The sequence below is a fragment of the Heterocephalus glaber genome, unplaced genomic scaffold, assembly GCF_053883595.1.
Source record: "Heterocephalus glaber isolate CG9 unplaced genomic scaffold, H.glaber_assembly_v1.0 deba00001762, whole genome shotgun sequence".
Classification (NCBI taxonomy): Eukaryota; Metazoa; Chordata; class Mammalia; order Rodentia; family Bathyergidae; genus Heterocephalus; species Heterocephalus glaber.
The window spans coordinates 141727-161505 of NW_028258459.1; the positions used below are offsets into that span (position 1 = coordinate 141727).

The window sequence follows — 19779 nt, forward strand, 5'->3', positions numbered from 1 at the left end:
ACCAAGAACTGAAATGACATGTTGAGGCTACATACCCAACACAGACTAGGTAACTTTCTCAGCAAAATGGTTCAGGATGGAACAGTTGGAGGACATTTTCTAATATGTAATGTTTCTTTAGAAAAATCTCCCATTAGTGATGCCAGCTTTTACTTCATGAAACTGGAATCATAAAAGAAAGTACCTATATAGCAAGCAGAATGCCAAATTAAAAAATACGAAACATAATAGAAATTGTTGAAGTTGAATGCAAAATGTTGTTAGGGAATATCAATGAAAATAAATCTCTTTCTAAAAATCAATAGGTATAAGCCTCTTAGTAGATTAACTAGGTAAAGGGAGAAGACTCATTTTCCAGTATCAGGAATGAATGGTGAGGAATATTTACAGATCATGTACACATTAAAAAGCTATTAGGGACTAACGTGGACAACTTTATCCCAATAAAGTTGACAGCTTTGATAAAATGGACAAATTCCCTGGAAGAAACAAACTCCAAAAAATCACTTGAGAAAAAAGAAGAAATTTAAATATTCTAGTTTTATTAAAGAAATTAAATTCATAATTAAAAACATCCCATAAGAGAAACTTCCAAATGTACATGATTGATTACCAAGAGTGGACAAAGGTCACAGAGTAAGCTACAGGTCACTATCACCTGGTAATAAAAATGGTAAAGTGCTCACCCAAATATTATCAAATTCAATCCAACAGGTTTAAAAAGGAATATCCTGGAATAGCAAGGCTGGTTTGACACTAAAAAAATCATTCAGTGAAACACAGTAAAGAAGAAAACTACACTGACATGTCAATTGGTATAGGAAAAGCATCTGATGGAAGCCAATACTATTTAGAAGTTTTACTAAGAAGCACCATCTATGAAAATTCAAATGCTACTACCATACTTAAAAGTGAAAGTTGGAATACTTTTCTTCTACGTTGAGAACAAGGCATGAATATTTGTTTTCACCAGTCTGCTTCAACACACATTGGAAAAGAAGATACAAAACCATCTTTATTAGCAGGGGTCACTAAGTAAAAATTCCAGTGAGGACTAAAATAGTTCTGTGATTTTCTCAGCACAACACTCAGAGTCATAGTAGAGAAGTTCAATGCTGGACCCAGAAATTATTTATATTTTGATAACTTAGGCAATTAATATTTGGAAATTGACAGTTTACCACATTTATTGAGGTGTAATTCTGTACAAAACCTACAAATGTTTAAAGTATACAATTAGGTGAGTTTGGACATATCCACACTCACATACAACCATCATGATAACCGAGGAAATAAACATATGCATCACCTTCAAATTTTCGCTATATTCCATATGTCTTGGTTTTTAATGTGGTAGGAATCCACAGCATGAGATCTACCCTGCAATAAATTTTGAAGCTCACTACACCGTACTGTGAACTGTAGGCATGTGTTGGGCCGCAGATCTCTAGGCCTCACCCTCCTTGCTCGACTGAAATGTTATCTAAGTGAGCAACAAGGCCCACTTCCTTCTCCTCCCAGACCCTGACCACCCTCACTGTATTCTCTGCTTCTATGAGTTTGACTGTTTTTGATGTCACATCTAAGTGGAATTGTGCCACACGTGTTCTTTTGTGACTGGTTTATTTCGCTTAGCATAATATAAAAAAATGGTGTCATTTACAGTACTCCCCAAACACTTAGGTGTAAATCTGAAAATAACTTCCAGGCTCTATTTGCTGAAGGCTACAACATGAATCTAATGAAAATAAAAGAAGACCTAAATACTGAAAAGACACAGCATGGTCATGAATTAGAAGACTCACTATCAATTCTCTACATATTGATCTATGGATATAGTCCCATCAAAATCACAGCAGGCTTTATATATTTATGTATTTATTTTCCCATGGTGGCTATTAAACCTAGGGACTTCCCACTCAGCTGCATCCACAGTCCATTTTTTTTATTTTTCCTTTTTGGACAGGGTCTCTTTAAGTCACTAAGTTGCCCAATCTGGGCTGAAACTCGCAATCCTCCTGCTTCAGCCTCCCAAAGTGCTGGGATTACATGTACATACCACCACAACACCCAGGTATACAGCAGGCTTTTGTAGACATCAATAACTTCATTCTAAGTTCCACATGAAAGGAATTTGAGATAAAATAGAACATTTTGGAAAAAAGAACAAAATTGCAGGACTTTCACTACTGGTAAGACTGTATATAAAGTTCTAGCACACCAAAACTAAACAGTATGACATTGGTGGGCCGACTGTCTGACACATAGATGATTAGATAAAAAGCAAAGACCTAGAAATAGACCTAAGCAAATATGACCCATTGAATTTTGACTCAATTTCAATGGCAGTTAATCGAGAAATAATAGCCTTTCCAAGAAATGATACATAACATTTCAACAACCACATATAATCTTAGTAAAAAAAAGAAAATCCCTTATTTATGTTTATTTCCTTTATTTTTCTTTCGTGGTGCTGAAGATTGAACCCAGGGCTTCATAAATGCAGAACATGCTCTGTACTACTGAGCTATACTTTCAGCTCCAGGAGATCTCAAATCATGCACATAAATGAGCTCAAAGTAGATCACAGATCTAAGAAAAAAGCAGAAAACAATGAAATTCTGGATAATAATTCAGGAAAATAATCTGTGTCACTTCAGGACAGGCAAATTTTTTAGATATATACCAAAATCATAGTTTGTAATACAAAATTATAATTAATTGGGTATTATATAATTTTAAAACATTCCCTATAAAAGACACTGTTCTAATAATGAAAATGCAAGCCACAGACTTGCAGAACGGATTAACAAATTACATATGTCACTTGTATCCAGAGTATATCAAGAACTCTCAAGCTGAAGTGCAAGTTAAAACAGTCTATTCAGAATAATGGATAGAAAGTTTGAACAGACACTTCATCAAAGATACATGATGGACAAAAAAGATACAGAAGACCTGCAGAGCCTACCCATGGAACTTAGAGGGCCACACACCCAGCCTCCATGCCTGGGGTTGGAATCCTGGGCAGAGAGTTCCTCTAGGGGACTCCTTTAGAGGCGTGGGCTGGGTTCCATCATTCCCCCTCTTTATCCCAATCTTTCTCCCGGCAGAACCAAGCTTACATGTGTGTTCCCTGTCACACTAATGCCCTGACTTCCAGGTGTCTTGAGCCCAGGTCAGTAGGTCTCCTTCCTGGACGCCTGTCACTTGTTGACTCAGGTCTGTTCCCCTCAGACCAAGGCTCTAACTCCCAAGGCCCCCTAAGTGGAAAGAGGTCTCACTTGAAAATCCTTCCTGAGGGTGCAGGGCTGACAAGGGAGGGAGACCTGGATATTTGGGGAAACTCTCTTTGGGCTGGGGCTTCCTTACAACACCACAATCCTTCATTGTGACCCCCTAACTGAGCTCGGGTCTCCCTGTTACCCTCACCTGAAGAAAGGAATCAGAACAAAGCCCTCAGGTACATCTGAAACCATGGGTCATGGAGTTAGTGGACGTCACATCCAGCCATGTGCACAGGGGCTGACTGCAGGAGCAGAATGGGATTCTGCAGGTCCCATAAGTCCTCCCTGGAGTTTATCAGCTGGGTTCTCAGCAGAGCCTGGACCCTGGTCTTGCACACCTGATTCAGCTTCCCTCAGTCTCCAGGAATCCACTGTGGTGGTAGCCATGGGGAAGGAAGGGAATGTCAGGCTGCCCAGGGTTTCCAGGGCTGAATTCAGGGGCTGGGCTGGGAGCCCAAGTTTGTGGTGACCTTGTCAAGACAACTGCAGCACACTATCATGAAATCAACCAATAACAAATGCTGGCGGGGCTGTGGGGAAAGAGGAACCCTGCTCCACTGCTGGTGGGAGAGTAGACTGGTGCAACCACCATGGAAATCAGTATGGAGATACCTCAAAGAACTAGGACTGGAAGTCCCATTTGACCCTGCTATTCCACTGCTGAGGATCTTCCCCAAAGAATTAAAAGAATCATACCACAGTGATATATGTGTGTCCATGTTCATAACAGCACAGTTTGTGATAGCTAAAACTTGGAAACAGCCCAAATGCCCATCATCTGGAGACTGGATAAAGAAAATGTGGTTTTTTTATAAAATGGAGTACTACTCAGCCATAAAAAATGAGAAATTAGAGACATTTATAGCTAAGTGGATGTACATTAAGGCAATACTCTTAAGTGAAATAAATAGGACACACATGTGCAAATACCGAATAGTTTCTCTGGTGTGAGAAACTGAAAATGTAAATAAGGACTAAAATGTATAATAGGCAATGTGAAATAGGAAGAAAAGGGGCAAAGGGGAAGGAAGTGGGAGGGCTAGGGGAAAGGATAGATGGGAATGGGATTAATATGAATGGAAAAATAGGAACAAAATCTTTGTAAATAGGGAGGACTGGAGGGGTTGAAGGGAGGGCTGGGCAAGGGTGAAAAATAAGAACCAAGAGAGATTATGAAAAGGTTCGAATTTCCAATGATGAATGTCATTATATTGTATACCTAAAATGTACCAATGATTAGAATGAATCATCGATAATGCAAAATAGGAAGAAAAGGTCCAAAGGGGTAGGGGTAGTGGGAGGGGCAGGGGAAAGGAAAGAAGGGAAAGGAAAAATGCTGAGAAATGGAAAAAAATGGAAATAAAGTCTTTGTAAATAGGGAAGGGTGGAGGGGGTGAAGGGAGGCCTAGGAATGGGGAAAAAATAAGAACCAAGATGCATTATGTAAAGGTACAATTCCCAACGAGAAATGTAATTGTGTTGTATACCTACAATGTCCCAATAAAAGAATTTAACAACAACAACAACAAAAAAGACAACTGCAGCACACTATGAGGTGTCTTCACCATCCAGAGGCACATTTTTTTCTAAAAGATAGTTTTTTAGTAGGAAGAGGGTTAACAGCAGCACAGGATCAGGGTAAACCTTGTTTCTATGAAGTGATAACTTTTCATAGTCCAGAGCATGATTTTTCACATTTCAGCATCATTTAGAGCCCTGAAGCTATTTTATATCTCCATCAAATGTCTGTGTGGACTTTATGTAAATAGAAAGCAAAAGTGTATAGTGTCCATGTAGTCTATGCTCATGTACAGTATATGTGCATGTGTATAATTTATATATATGTTGAATTAATTATTTTATGTACCTATTTGTGCAAATACATTTGCACATGGATGTAGGTACACTACATGTGCATATTTGATTAAAGCATATCTATGGTTACTCTGCATGATTCAATTTTTGCTTGCTATTCTATTTCTGGGCCACGGCTTACAGTTCATTAAAATAGTGATGGTTGTGAAAGCCAGTCCTCGCCCACTAGGGTGGGTTCAGGTGGTTGTTAGCTCAGCCTCTGCAGCCATTCTGTCTCCTTCTCCTGCTGTCTGATGTTACCCGTAGGTCACTGACATCTCTGGTATGAGGTGCTGCCTCAGCCCATGCAGTAACAGAGGCAGGAGTTTCCAAAATTTCCTGACTGATGCTGTCATGTGCTACCTAGGCAGGCCTCAGCTTCCCTGCCCCTATCCACACCCAGAAACCAGTTCCACAGTCTTCAGTGTCCTTCAAGGCTTCCCCATATTTTGTTGTTTACATTGAGTTGCTTTTGTGTGTTTGGTAGATGTCCTCTCTCTTTCTGTTGCTTCCCATGATTAATTCCAGAAGCACAAGACAGTAACCCACACCTGCTTGTCATGTTGACACTACAACAACCACAACAGCCAGGAGCAAAGGTTAATTAGCCCAAGCTTTCAGTCTGTAATAGGCTGACTCCAAGGCAGAAACAGCACAGCAGAAGGTCTTGGAGGCACAGCGCTGCTCAGTTCATGGTGGCTGGGAAGGAGAACTGAGGAACAGTACCAGAGTGGAAAGGGCCAGAGAACACATGGATTACTGAAGGTCACGATTCCACGACCCATGCACACACATCCAGGAGCATCCTATCCTAAACTGCTAGGTTAACTTGCTTCTTATGCTGTCAAGATTAAAGATCACAATTCACCCTCTGTGAATTTCACACCAAAGCACAGCTCTTTAAAACATTTAATTTCCAAATGAAGACAATAACTCCTAGTTCCTAATTCAACTCAACATAATGCAACTATCTCCTGTATGACCAGAAGTAATGTAATCCCTTCCCCAAAGTCTGAAAAATTCCAGAATTTATCAAAAGCCAAACTCCAAGTCTCTTCTAAACCTCAAGGCAAACTCTGAGCATTGAACAATGAATTTGAGTTTGTATCCAGTTTCCCTTATGTGTTATGTCAAATGCATAACACAAAGGAAAGAGGCAGTCAGAAGTGTCTTTTTACTATGTGTTCAAGGTAGACTTTACCACATGGTGTTAGTATTCCTGAATATGAATATGTCTTGTGATTCAAGTGTGCATTCATTGATATGGTTTTCCTTTATCCCCTAAAACTGTCTTATCTTGCATAGTTTAAATCATATCTTGGGACCTTGCAGACATGGACTAACTTGTTCTTGACCTGGGTGTGGTAATACTCAGTCCTTGTCAAATAGGACAGGGATCCCTACATTGAGCTGTGAAGGTTGGTCCTGGAGGAGACCAACAATGCATGCTCCAGGGCCACCTCACCGCAACCAGTCTCTCCCCGAAACACTGTGAGGGCCAGTCATTTGGAAGGACCCACTCAATTCCCAAGAAACGTCTTGCAGTGCGCCTGTCCCTGGCCTTCCAGGTTCATGTTTGGTGGTAGTGCTACTGCAACATTCCACATTGTCTTTGTCACACCTTGGAATTGCATGGCAACCCTAAACACAGTGATTTTTAACATCATCCTTGTTGACACACTCGTTTTCATAGGTGTAAATAACTTATACTAACCCATGTGGTCAATTTCACCAGGTTTTGACAAATGTGTAATTGTGATGCAATCATAATTTCAGTATTGTTCAAAATAGATGTTCTGTCCTAAAAATTCCCCTCCCTTAACCTCGTCAACCCTTTTTCCCCTCCTCCTCTATGAACTCCTGTCAATCATAGATCATCTATTGTCTCTCTTATTTTTCCCTTATCTAGAAAGCCACACAACCATCCACTTTTATATAGAGCTTTTTAGGATGATTTTGGTAATTTTAGGCTCCTCTCTATTATTCCACTTACTCTAACTAGAGTTCTGTCAATTTTATTAATCTTTTCAAAATTCAAACTATCTTTCCATCAATTTCTCCACTTCTTTTCAACCTCTTTCATTCTTTCTACATTAACCTTCAGTTTTACTGCTTTCCTTATACTTATGTTGGGTGGATTTCCTCATTTTCTCTCTGTGTTGTAGGCCAAATTATTGTTTGAGTTCATTTCTCTTTTTAAAATAGGCTGTATAGCTCACAAGTCTGAGTTTTGCCTTCTCTGAATTGAGAACTTTTATGGTATTCTTTTGCTTTTTTCTGTTTCATTGCTTTTTTGCAGTGCTGGGGATCAAGCCCAGTTCCTCACGTGTGCTAGGCAAGAGCTCTACCAACTGAGCTACAAGCAAGCCCCCGTGATATACATTTTTGGTTTTGGTCATTCCAAGGTACCTTCTAGTTTTTCCTGTGATATGTCCTGTGCTCCACTGGATATTGTTATGGACTGAATTTTGTTCTGTTGGACCACATTCATGTGCTGGTCCCCTTGTAGTACCTCAGGCTGTGACTCTTTCAGAACAGGTTTTTTAAAGACACAAGGGAGTTAAAACAAAGTTGTCAGGCTGAGCTCCAATTCCATCCCACTGGTGTCATTTAAACCAGGAGAAAGACTTAAATAAAACCTCTGTGTTCACATGCTTTTAGTTACTTCCCTCGTGTTGACGGAAAGATCACTAACTTTGGAGTTTGTGCAGCAGAGCAAACTTATTACCACTCTACTGCTTGCGTTCCTGTAGATGTTGCCATTGCCAGCTGGGTCATGATGGGAAAGTTCCCCAGATTACTTTTCTGGGAGTGAGGGGCTGCTCTTGTGGACAGCATCCATACTTTGCTTGAGTTTAGGCCGGTGGTCAATGATCCAAAATTTCCACAGTCAGCTCATAATAATGTTTCTGTTTTCAGAACATACAACCACTGAGGCCTATGCAGATTGATTGTGCAAATGCAGGTCACTGATTCCCTTGTGCCTTTTCCAAGGCCTTAAGACATCCTCCCTCTCTGTCCCATCAGCATACCTGTGGCGGCAGATTTCAGACTTGTTCTCTGTCTCTATGCTTGACCATCTTGCAAAAATAAAAAAGGTTTTTCTGTGTTACCAAATTTGTTGTTACAATAATCAGCAGATTGTCTAGTAAGCAGGGAGACCCTGGTTCTCTGATATCCTTAGAACAGAGGAGATTGGAGCACATACATGGGAGATATCAGGGCTGGGCAGGCACAAATGATTATGTGAAGATACAGCATGTCTATGGCCCCCTGCAAGCCAAGGAGATGGGCTCAGGAGAATGCATCCCTGTGAGAAACTCCATCCCACTCTTCCAGCCTCCAGGACTATGACAACATAAATATCTGGGGTTTCAGTAATTCAGCCAGCTAGTGTGATTTCATGGCAGGCCTAGAAATCACATGGATGTATAGGATTGTATCAATTTCCTTCCTTTTGTTTTGCAAATGTCCCCAATTTCCTTGCTATTGACTTCTGATGCCTCCATCCTTTGTTCAGGGAACATAGTGCATAGGAGTCCCAGCCCTCTGGGGCCTCTTAAGTTCATTGAGGGTGTGTAGTGGTGCGCCCTGTGGTCTGTCCTGGAGGAAGTTCTGTGTGCTCAGTAGACATACACTGATCCTGCTAGTGTTGAGCACAGAGCTCTCAGATGTGTGGGAACTGGTTACCTCATACTACTCTTCTAGTCTTCCATTCCCACTGGTCTTCTGACTAGTTATTCTGCCTGTTATTAAAATGTTGTGAATTTATCTGCTGGTGCTCCCATAACTAATGACAACAGACTCAGTGGCATGAAAAACAAATACATCTATTCACATTGCTGGAGCTTACCTCCACCAGATGAAGTTCCCATAAAAAACACTGGTTTCTGGTCTGACCTCTATTTCCAGTTTCCTGATGATCAACTTATTCCCCAACCCTCTGTAATACTGAGCATTGTCCTGAGGGTTCCCTGCATGCCATGCCAGCACTGTACCACAGAGCTACAACTCCAAGCTTTTTTAAAATTTTCAGATAGAATATCACTAAATTGCTTCAGTATCTTCTCTGAGATTAGAGAGGCAGGTTTCTGTGCCTGGCTGATGGCCACCTTCTTGCTGAGTCGGAAGATGGTCTCTTCTCTGTGTGTGGGGAGAAAGAGAGAGAGAAAGAAAGAGAGAGAGAGAGAGGGAGGAGGGAATGAGGGAGGATGGGGAAGAGAGAGAAAAAGTGACATCTGTTGTCTCCGTCACCTATTCTGCCACAAGAATAGCGGGTGTATGGGAAAAGGGATCCACACTTATGACCCTATTTCACCTTTTGTATCTTCCTAAGGCCCATAAATCCAAAGCCAGTCAAATTGGAGATTGGATATTTACTTTTTAATTTTTAAAATTTTATAAACACATGGTAGTTGAACATAATGGTTACATTCACCATGGGGAATTGGTAATGTGTAAAACATACCTTAATTTTTAATGGCCTTTCCCCTCATACACCCCCATCTCTAGGTCTCTTTCCCATTTGCAAAAGATCTATCTCTCTGTATTCTATTAGTGACATTTTCTTTTACACTCTGAATTATTTATTCTTTGGGCTTCTGTATAATAGAGACCATGAGATAATTAAAGATTTTGGATTTGATTTACTTCACTGAAGTTCTCAAGGTGCATACATTTTCCTAGAAATGAATCAAATATATCATTGTACATCTCAGAGTATACTCCATTATGTATAAATACCACATTTTCTTTATCCACTCATACATTGATGGACATGTAGGCCCTAGGCTTCTCCCAAGATTTGGCTTTTATGAGTTCTGATGCTATAAAAATGGGTATGAATGTATAATTTTAATATGATGACTCACCTCTTTATGGAAGATATCTACAAGGGGAATAGCTGGGTCCAATGGAATTTTTATTTTTCATTTTTGAGGGATCTCCATCCTAATTTCCATACTGATTGTACTAGCTTATCTTTCCAACAACAATGTAGAAAACATCATTTTTTCTATATCATCACCAACATTTCTTACTATTTGATTGTTGATTTTAGCTATTCTTTCTGGAATAAGATGGAATCTCAGGGTTTCTTAAATTTGAATTTTTCCACTGGCTAGAGATGATGATCTTTTTCTTCATTATATTTCTAAATTATATTTCTTTGTTGCATTATATACTTATTTCTACATTATAGTTTTAAATTTTATTTTCATGTAATTGTTATAAACTTTGGAAATTAAATTTATTTAAATAGCATTTCCATAGTGGCAAAAAAATACACACACATAAAAAATACACAGAAATAGAAAACCTGAGAGGTTTGCTATACTTCCCCTCTTTAACAATATTATTGTTCATGGGAATAAACTAAATGATTTTTGAAATCTTCCTCTGATCGCCTACTTATCTCCATTATACACAACATCCCTACCAGAAAACTACAGGGAGAAGGGAATAGACAGCTCCAAATTGTCCAGAATCAGAAAGCATGTTTAAAGCCAATAGTGGGGTAGAACATTTAAACAGTAATTGATGAATTGCGAGAGACTGAGTGTGGGAAGTTTGACAGTTAAAAATTATTTTTATCTGCATTTGCTCATTTTAGATTTGATTATCTGTGCTTTTGAGGTTTGTCTAAGAAAACATTGGCTGATTTCAATGTCCCAAAGGGTCTATTTTCTTGTACTGGTTTCATAATTTCTTGTATGATTTCAGGGTTTAATCTATTTTGAGTTGATATTTATTTTAGCAAGAAGGAGTCTAGATTCATTCACCTGAAGATCGATATCCAGTTTCCTCAGCATCATATATTAAAAATTCTGTCCTATTTTCCCTGTTTATGGTTACTGTAACAAAACAATCTTTTCAGATGATGAGCATATAAGAAGGAAGGGTTCAGTTTGGTTCAGAGTTTCCGAGGATACAGTCCATGGTCAGTAGGCATAGCTGTGGTGCCTGTGCTAAGGCAGTAAATTAGGGCAGGGCATGTTCTGGAAGAAGCTCTTCACCTCATGGCAGCTGGGAAGCAGGGAGAGGGAGGAGGAGACCAGCAGCCTACAATCCCCTTTACGGGCGCTCCTTCAAGGACCTCAGACATCCCAGAATGACCCATCTCTGAAGTTTCCTTGCCTCTCAGTGACCCCACAGCTTGTGCACCAGGCCTTGAACCCATGAACCCTTGGGAGACACTTAAGCAAACTTTAGCAAATGAGTTGGCAGGAGTCAGGGTGCAGGTGAAGACAGACTCTTGTTATGACACCGCCTCAGTCAAGTGAGGATGAGAAAGTTTTTGTGGGCAGAAATTCTCTCAGGAGGATGACATAGGCACAATGCAAAAGTGATTTTTTTTTATGTGTAATAAGAAAGGGACTCGAGATCAGAACTACATATAAAACCAGGACAGTGGAAAATGTATTGTCCAGTTACTTAGGCATCTAGAATGAAAAATACTTGATTATTGAGACAAGCACATTGGGGGAAGATGTACATTAATGAACCTATGGGAAAAGACTAAATGTGAAAACATTTGTACTGCATTTTCATGTCACAGGAGCACCTGTGACCAAGAGGCAGTGAAGAATGGAGACAGAAGGAGCCGGCTGGGTGACATCTGCCAGCCTCTGTTACCCACAGCCTCAGGGCTGCACAGCGGCCTCATGTGTGGAGGAGCCCTGGTGGAAGGAGTGCACGCTCTGGCTGAGTTCTCCAGCATGGGGTCCCAGGCATCAAGGCTCATCCAGCTACTGCTGCCACCTCGTGTTTAACCTGCAGGGACCAGGGACTGAGTCCCCAACACGACGCCATGCCTCACGGAGACAGCCCAGCCATGTGTGGGTGATTATATCCCAGAGGGGCAGGGATTCTTCTCTACTGGAAATTGTGCACCTGTCCAGTATGGGTTTGACTGCCTGCCTGTAGTGCTTTGTGTGGCACCATTAACAGAACCCTTCAAAGAGCTGGATTCATGAACTCAGGATAATTCCTATGATCAGCTGAGCCCCACTACCACATAGAGCAAGGCCGGTCCTCAGTGGGCACCTGATAGGGGATTCGAAGTTGCTGTCCATCCTGGGCCTCCCAAGAGCTGCTGGTCCTCTGGAGCAATGGAAGAACTGCTTCAAAGTGCAAATAGGTTGTAAATTAAAATGTGATGATGTTAAAGATGGCTCTCATTATCCTCAGTAAAATACCTTGTATATCTGTTCTCCTCACTGGCCAGGAATAAGTAGAACACAGGATCCATTAACTGAGAAGTGGAGTGACCTACCTTCTTATCATTCCCTGTATCTTCCATGGGAATTTGTACTTCCTCTCCCACAGGTTTGGATTCTGAATTTCTCCACCTGTGCTTTCCAATAAATTTTACTACTTGAAGTTTGAACTATATAAAACTAAATTAAAATTGTAGCTCCCAATAAAACTGGTCACATATCAGTATTTAATGATCACATGGTGTGGTTGGGCATTGTATTGGACAGGGTTGGCAAAATGTATTCATTTTTCAAGCCAGCATACTTCCACCAAGAGAAACCATGAGAGTCCTATTGACCTGTATGCTTTAGCTCCCACCTGGGCACTTATTTTTCACGGCTGGTGATGGATCACTCATACCCTGGAAATTGAACCTGCTTAACCAACGCGGCAGGACTTTGCTACCCTCTCTGTCCCTCACCTTCAGGCCGTGTGGTCCTCTTGGTTTGGTACTGACAGGGACAGACAGAAGTCACAATCCTCTCAGGAGTAAATGACCCTGCTCATCAGAGGAAGGCACAGATGCTCTTATAATAGGAAGAGAGAGGAGTACCTGTGATCCCCTTGAATATGTCTTGGTAATCCTTTGCCTGATTTCTGTGGTAAATGGGCAAGATCACTCTTTCCAGCATGGAAAAGGCACAGAACCCTGAGGGAGGAGGGTTTGTGTTACAATACCATGTGTGCTACTGTACCTGCACTGCAAAGCGGAACTTTAAAAGTTCGACTTTTTCTTTTAGAGATAAACTTATCCACACTTCCTCCTGCGGAGTACATAACCAACACCTCCGCATCTTCTCAGCCCCAAAGTAGTGACAGGATATGCAGATGCCACCAGCCCAGGAGCCTGGTGCCTGGTATCCTTTCCTCAAGAACGTGGAGAATGAGCCGAGGATGGCGGGAAATGACGAAGCAAGTGTGGAGGTCTGCATGGACTTTATGTGTGCTCTCTCCCCTCTGTTCCTAACAGTAAAAGGCCCTTACCACCTCTGTAAGGTGAGATGGAGGTTTGAGACGAATGAGACTTCCCTCTCCTCAGAGCTAGCTTTGATTAAACTTGTGTTCCTTTTTGCCAAAATATAAGGCCTCCTTTGACTTGGTCATCTGGAAACAAATGAACCTAAGCATATGAGCTGCAGGGGCCTGCACTACTTCCAGGAGCAGCCCAGGTGCTGGCTGACATTGAGGGCGCCCTGGAAAGGCCATACAATCCTCTTGGGCTTTAGGGGCCAATGGCAACAGCGTGCACAGTACGTGGACACTGTCCTTTCTCACACGAACTGCTTTAGGGAAAGACCAACCAGACTCCTTGAGGAGCAGTCCTCAGAGGATGTGAACTTTTCGGCTACAAAATGAGCGGTTTGATCTTCGTCTCAGAAGAGTCTACTCAAATCAAGGCTCGTGTCCTTGCTGACTGCCTGTGGAGTGCCTGCTCTCAGCTCAGCTTTTACACCTGGGTCCGGCTTAACAGGTCTCACGTGGCACAGAGAACTCGTTCATTGTATGTTTCTGTTGGGTGTGCACCTCAGCTCCTCTGGAAGCTTACAGAAAGAAGTTCCTAACATACTTCTTACCAGGGATCTTCAGGTGGAGATAACTGCATGTTGCTGTCAGCTCTGAGTCCTGTCATGGGCTGAGCAGGTGGGAGTAGGGATGGAAATCAAATGCTGCTCCAAACTGGGCAGGCTGAGGCCAGGTGCAGGAGAGGGTGGGCCAATGGGGCACAGCAGCAGGAGGAGGGAACCCGCAGGCAGCATAGGGATTTGGGCGATTTTGGCCACCACCTGCCCTCACACTGGGGAGGACATCACAGGTGTGCTGGGATTGACAGGTGTGCCCAGGAGCCTGAAGGGTGAGGGTGGCATGAAGGAAACTCTGCAGTCAGCATCTGGGGGGTGGCTCCTGCAGGCCCTTCAAGGTACAGAATCAGCTTGGTCCTGTCAAAGAGAATGAACACACATGGCTGAGCCTCCCAGGCATGTAAACAGGGAGGGCTGGGTGCTGTGTGGTCATGGCACGAATATTATTCCAGGGCTCATGCAACACCTCCTACAGATATTGCTGTAACAGGTAATGTGCTGGCTAGCATTTCAGAGGCATAAACTAATCTAGTGACTATTCTTAAAGACAATTGGACTGTAATGCTCCCATATCTCATAAAAGAGGGAAAGACAAGCTGTGTGTTAGTGAGGATTTGTAGTGTCACCATAAGTGGTCAACTGTAGATGGTCAATCAAAAGCAACAATTGTGATTTGCTAAGACAAAATTTTCTTCCTTTCTGGGAGATTTTGACAAGGTGAGATGAGCCTGGAAGTTTTCCAGCCTTTTCGAATGCCATCTACTACATGAGAGATCCTTCAAATGCAGAATTAAACTCATTTCCATATTTTTCCAAAAGTATTAGCAGGAGAGGTTTTTGCTCTTCACTTGCTAGCGCTTCTTTGTTTTTCCCTTCATGGTAACCTCCAATCTTAGCAGGCTGAGAATATTCTCCTGTTTGTGGATTCATGGTCTGTCTGCTAACTGTGAGCTGTTCCTACAGTGCACATGACTGTCCTGGTCTCAACATCAGGACCAGTGCCATTCCGCATATTGAAGATCATGACTTCCCTGTGCGGAGGGACACACATGACAGATTGGAGAAGGAAGGTGTTTTTTATTTTTGTTTTGAGATCAACAAAGAAGCACTTACCGCCTCCTCAGAGTACTTCAGGATCTGGAGGAATTCAGCTGGAGATGTTTTTCTGTCCTCTACTGCGGTGAGCATGGTCCTGCCTCACCTACAGCTTCTCAGGGAGCTTTGGATTTGACCACCTACATAAGTTATACACCTATATAAGTGTTACAAGAACCTTTGTAGTAACTCATTGCATTAAAATCTTACAAAATTGTCCAGATGGTCTGAAAAAAATTTTCCTAAATTACTGTCCAAGACAAGGAGTAGATTATGTTCCAGGTCAAACTCCTTATCACCCATTTGGGAAAGCTTCAGAGTTTGTTATTCTGCTTCTCAGGCACAGAACCTAGGGTCTAAGCCTCATAGTCCAAGGAAAACTTTTATGTCAAAAGGTCTGTTGCTATTGGAGGGTTTCCATAGTGAGAAAAGTGACAGCCAGGGCCTTCTACATGCTGTGGGCGAGGGCAGGTAACTCTGGGCAGTTCCCTGGGAATAGGGTGCACCCATCACCCGCTCATTTTACATTCTTAATTCAGGCCAGGGCTCAGTACCTTAAATACAGGATTGTTTTCCACCCTAAGAGGTATTCTTTATATCTCTGAGTAGAGAAATACTTTGAGCTAGAGCTGGGTTCTGGATGTCAGAAATGGAAACATGGTGGACTCTAGGTGGCCTCACACTAAGAATCTAGGGGTTGTCCTGTCATTTAGCACACAGGCATCCTGAGAAGTTCCTGAGCCCAGTAGACCTCAAGTTCTTCATCTATAAAATGGGCTTGACACACATTTTTGGTTTGGGAACCAGTGGACTGTATGAAGTATATTAAAGCACTTAGCAGAATTTCAGACATACTGTATGTTTAATACTTTTTGATAAGCACCTGGCTCTGATATTTCTTAACCTTGGATGCTATGACACTTTTCCTATAAAATTTGTGCATGTGTTTCCCAGGGAAGTTGCAGGTTAACAGGAATATGAAAAGAAAATCAGGCAAAATGCTACTCACTAACCATCCCCCACAATGTGTCTTCTCCAGTAGGATGTTACTTGACTTGATGTTGGGGACAATTTCCTCTCTGGGAACAACTAATTCACAGCTTTAGGAATCTTAATGAAGAACCATATTCTTCTCCCTGCCAGCTTCTCTTCTACTGATAAAACTACTTTCAATCATATCCCCTTCACCACAAGTCTAACCTTGGGGCTCATGAGGCCTCTGTTCAAAGAGGCCTAAACCCTGGCCCTTATAGTGACAAGGCCAGCTGAGCACAGATGCAGGTCTATGGAACTTAAGGCAAAATGACATACTGTAACAACACCAGCATAAATTTCCTTCACAGAGAAGCATGTGAAAACTGATCTAGATGAAGTCCTGCTATAAGAGAAGGGGAAGACACTAACAGAATGAGAAGGCTCCTGGAAGGAGAACCTCTTGGGTCAGGCAGTGATTGGATCACTAGAGTAAGAGTCGCAAGTCATTCACCAGATTAAGATAGTCACCTTGGAAGAATGTTCAGGGAAAGTGGACTCTTTTGGAGAAGTTGTCCACAGGAAAACCAGTCAACTGGTCACTGGAAGACTCTGGATATTGGACACTCACAGAAGAGAGGAGCGTACTTGGCCATGGACATTAGGGTCTCATTTCAGCTGAGAGTCACCTTTATATGTCAGGAAATTCTTGCAGAGGTTAGGCGTAAGTCCCCTGTTTTTTGCCCTATATAGGACCACACCTCTCATAGCTGTCCCAGGTGAAGATTCCTCTTAGCTTCACCCACCATCTAAAAGCACTGCTCAGAGCAGTCTTCCATCCTCTGAGACTTTTACCTCAGTCCCAAGACACCTCATCTGAGGGTCTGGCCCTGGTCACCTTTCAGTTGCATTAAAAGCAACTCCTGTAGAAGAAACTGCAGTTACAGAAAGCCAAACTGCCCTGGTTCAGCCCTCACCCGTGGCTGTTCTCTGCTAGACTACACCTCCTCAGTGTTCTTTTTCATTTTCCTTAGTTCCTTCAATACATCTATCTTCCAGAAATTGGCCATACTCATGGATACCCACATCCCATGGGGTAGCTTGGATCCTCCTCAGTCTAGTTTGCTCATGTCTCCACCACAGACACAGGGCCTCCCAAAGTACATACATGCAATGAAGATTTGGGGTCAATGTGTCTGTGAGCAGATGAGCTTTTTTATTGACAGAAATTTCTAATACAATTGAAGAAATCAAGCATATTCAGGTATATATATGTTTAATAGTATAGGAAAATAGGTGAAAAGAAATAAAAGGACAAAGATTTTTATCCTTATGTCTATTTCTGTACTCCATCCAACTTTGAAGTAAACTTCTTATACATTTCCAAGGAATTTCTCTTCTAAAACTATGGCATCTTCTTAAACATAAAATGAAAGGGTTCTAAGTTGTTTTGAAAAAATAGCAAAGGCTCTTACATTTGGAAAGGAAGAAGAAAATTCCTATATGATCAATATCACACAAAATCACATTCCCATCAGGAATCACAATCAAGCATCAATATCAATATAACAAAAATAAAAATATACATGTGATAGGTATCAATATGAAAATAAAATGTGCAAGTTATGTAAAACTTGCCAAAAAGGGACAAGACTTCAAAAAGTCATGAAGAAAACACAAGTGCATTTCCAAGGAACCCAAATAGAACAGACAGCAAGATGGTGGTATGCATGGGATTTTACCCCTCCTCTGGCTCTTCAGGACTTAGAAAACTATGTGCAATCCAGAAACAGAGTGAAGAGTGGGAGTCATTTCTCATGGGGTGGGAACTAAGACAGTGATGTGGTTAGGAACACTTCCTGTCGCTGGCACTAACCTTGCCCCTGCACTGCCCCATATCTCAGGAATGGGCAGCCTCTGGGCCCTCTCTCAAAGCCTCCTCATACAGACGTGTGTAAGACCTGGGATCTCTCCTGTTAACCTTCGCCAAATGCTCCAGGACTTTCATCTTGCTTGTTTCAGCCTTGGCCCTTGGACCCCACAGGAACTCATAGTGAGCAGGATCACTATTGGGCACCTGCCGATACTCCAAGTATTGTAGCTGTACCAAATCCTTTGTGATGAATTTCCAGGGATCCCCAATAACAAAGTGCTTCCTCTGAGGTAACATTTCCCTTGTTCTCAGGAATTCCCTTACATCCTCCTCACTGGCACGGTTACCCTTCAAGAAGATGACAATGAGGATGACTAGCAGGAGGTTGATTTTGGAAATGCTCTGGTAATCCTCAGCCAGTAACCCACTATAAGTGAGGCCCAAGACAGGCATAAGGACATATATTTTGCTACCGGGTTCCAATTCTCTCATATCAATGCCAAAGGCCAGACCCATGCACTCACAGACTGCCTTGAATATCTGAGGGAAGTTCTGTCTGTAACGGTGTTCCACACTGCGCAGCATTTCTGTCTTGGTGATCACCTCCTTCCTTTGATACTTGAGGAGCAGGATTGGCAACAGTTTAGCAATCTTGTTATCTTGGTACAGAGGGCACAGCAACTGCAGGACTACCATGTCCGGGGAGGTGCAGAGATCCTCTTCTTGCCTGCTGCAGCCCTCACTGCATTGGCTCCTGTGACCGGAGGCCATGGCAGCACGGAATGAAGACACCTGGGGACAACTCGGTGCCCTAGTCCTTCACACTTCTCTTGATGTAGCAGGGATTTGAGTACTGAAGGATGAGGAGCCAGAGGAAGGAAGTGCTGGGTGCTACTTCCTCTCTCAGAGGCTTCAAAACCTGCACGCCTCCCAGGCCCCGTGCACCTCTTTGGACAAGAGCGCCTCCTCCTAGCTTGCTGTGCTGTGTCCTCTGACAGTGAAGAAGTTCTGAAGTTCTTTGGGGAGAGCAAGAGCTTGGTGATGAGGAGTCAGATGCCTGGAGGACAGAAGGAGACTGTGAGAGTTCTTACCTGACCAGAGTCCTCCTGTCAGCTCCCAGAAAGGCCCATTGGAGGTCTTCTCTTTGGGTGGTGTTCACGGGTACCCGTCTGAGAGGCACTGTCCCCAGAAGCATGACAGAAAGTCAGAATGCTCCTCAGGCTGCAGCTTAACCTCAGAGAAAGCTCTGGGGCAGACGGTAGGGCTTGTGGGGCCTGGGGAAAAGGATTCCCCTCTGTCCTTGGGCAGATGGAGCCCTAGGTACACATTCAGCGCACGTCCCTCACCTTGACTCCTGGGCCTGGTCTGCTGTGTGATCTGTGGACACTGCCTCAGACCAAGACCTTCCTCTCCTGGTTCCTGAGCTCCTGTAAGAGACACGGAGGGCACCTCAGGCTGCAGACATCCAGCAGAGGCCCTGTGTCCCAGCCCTCACGGGAGGGGTGGGCTGGCCTTGTGAGGTCTTCACTCCTCTGGGTGAATGGTCCCCTTTCTGCTCACTCAGGGCCCCCAGCTGTCTTGAGCAGGCAGAGCCTGGACTTCAGCCCTTTACCAGCCTGGGGCAAACTCTCAGAAAACCAGTGTCTTATTGCCTGAAGGGAACAAAAGGCAGTAAAGGAGGAACACACATGGCCATAGATAACTGCCTGGGGCAACAGCTAGAGGTGGAACAATTAATTGGGGTCCCTATGGCCCAGAAACAGGAACTTGATCCATCCTTATCTTGATAAATTGTGAGGTCTGGGCTTCCCCCTGGGATGACCTGGGGCTACCTTCATTAAACCTCTGCCCTATGTATGTG

The 19779-nt window shown here is 42.8% G+C and overlaps 1 protein-coding gene across 1 annotated transcript; it reads right to left on the reverse strand.

Annotated features, from left to right (window-relative positions):
- Nucleotides 1-17403: 17403 nt before the first annotated feature.
- On the reverse strand, nt 17404-19051 carry LOC101704005 (melanoma-associated antigen 8-like). The gene has a single exon (XM_021251657.2). It carries the CDS (start codon nt 18687-18689, stop codon nt 17946-17948), a length of 744 nt encoding a protein of 247 aa, XP_021107316.2. The 5' UTR covers nt 18690-19051; the 3' UTR covers nt 17404-17945.
- Between the last annotated feature and the right edge of the window lie 728 nt (nt 19052-19779).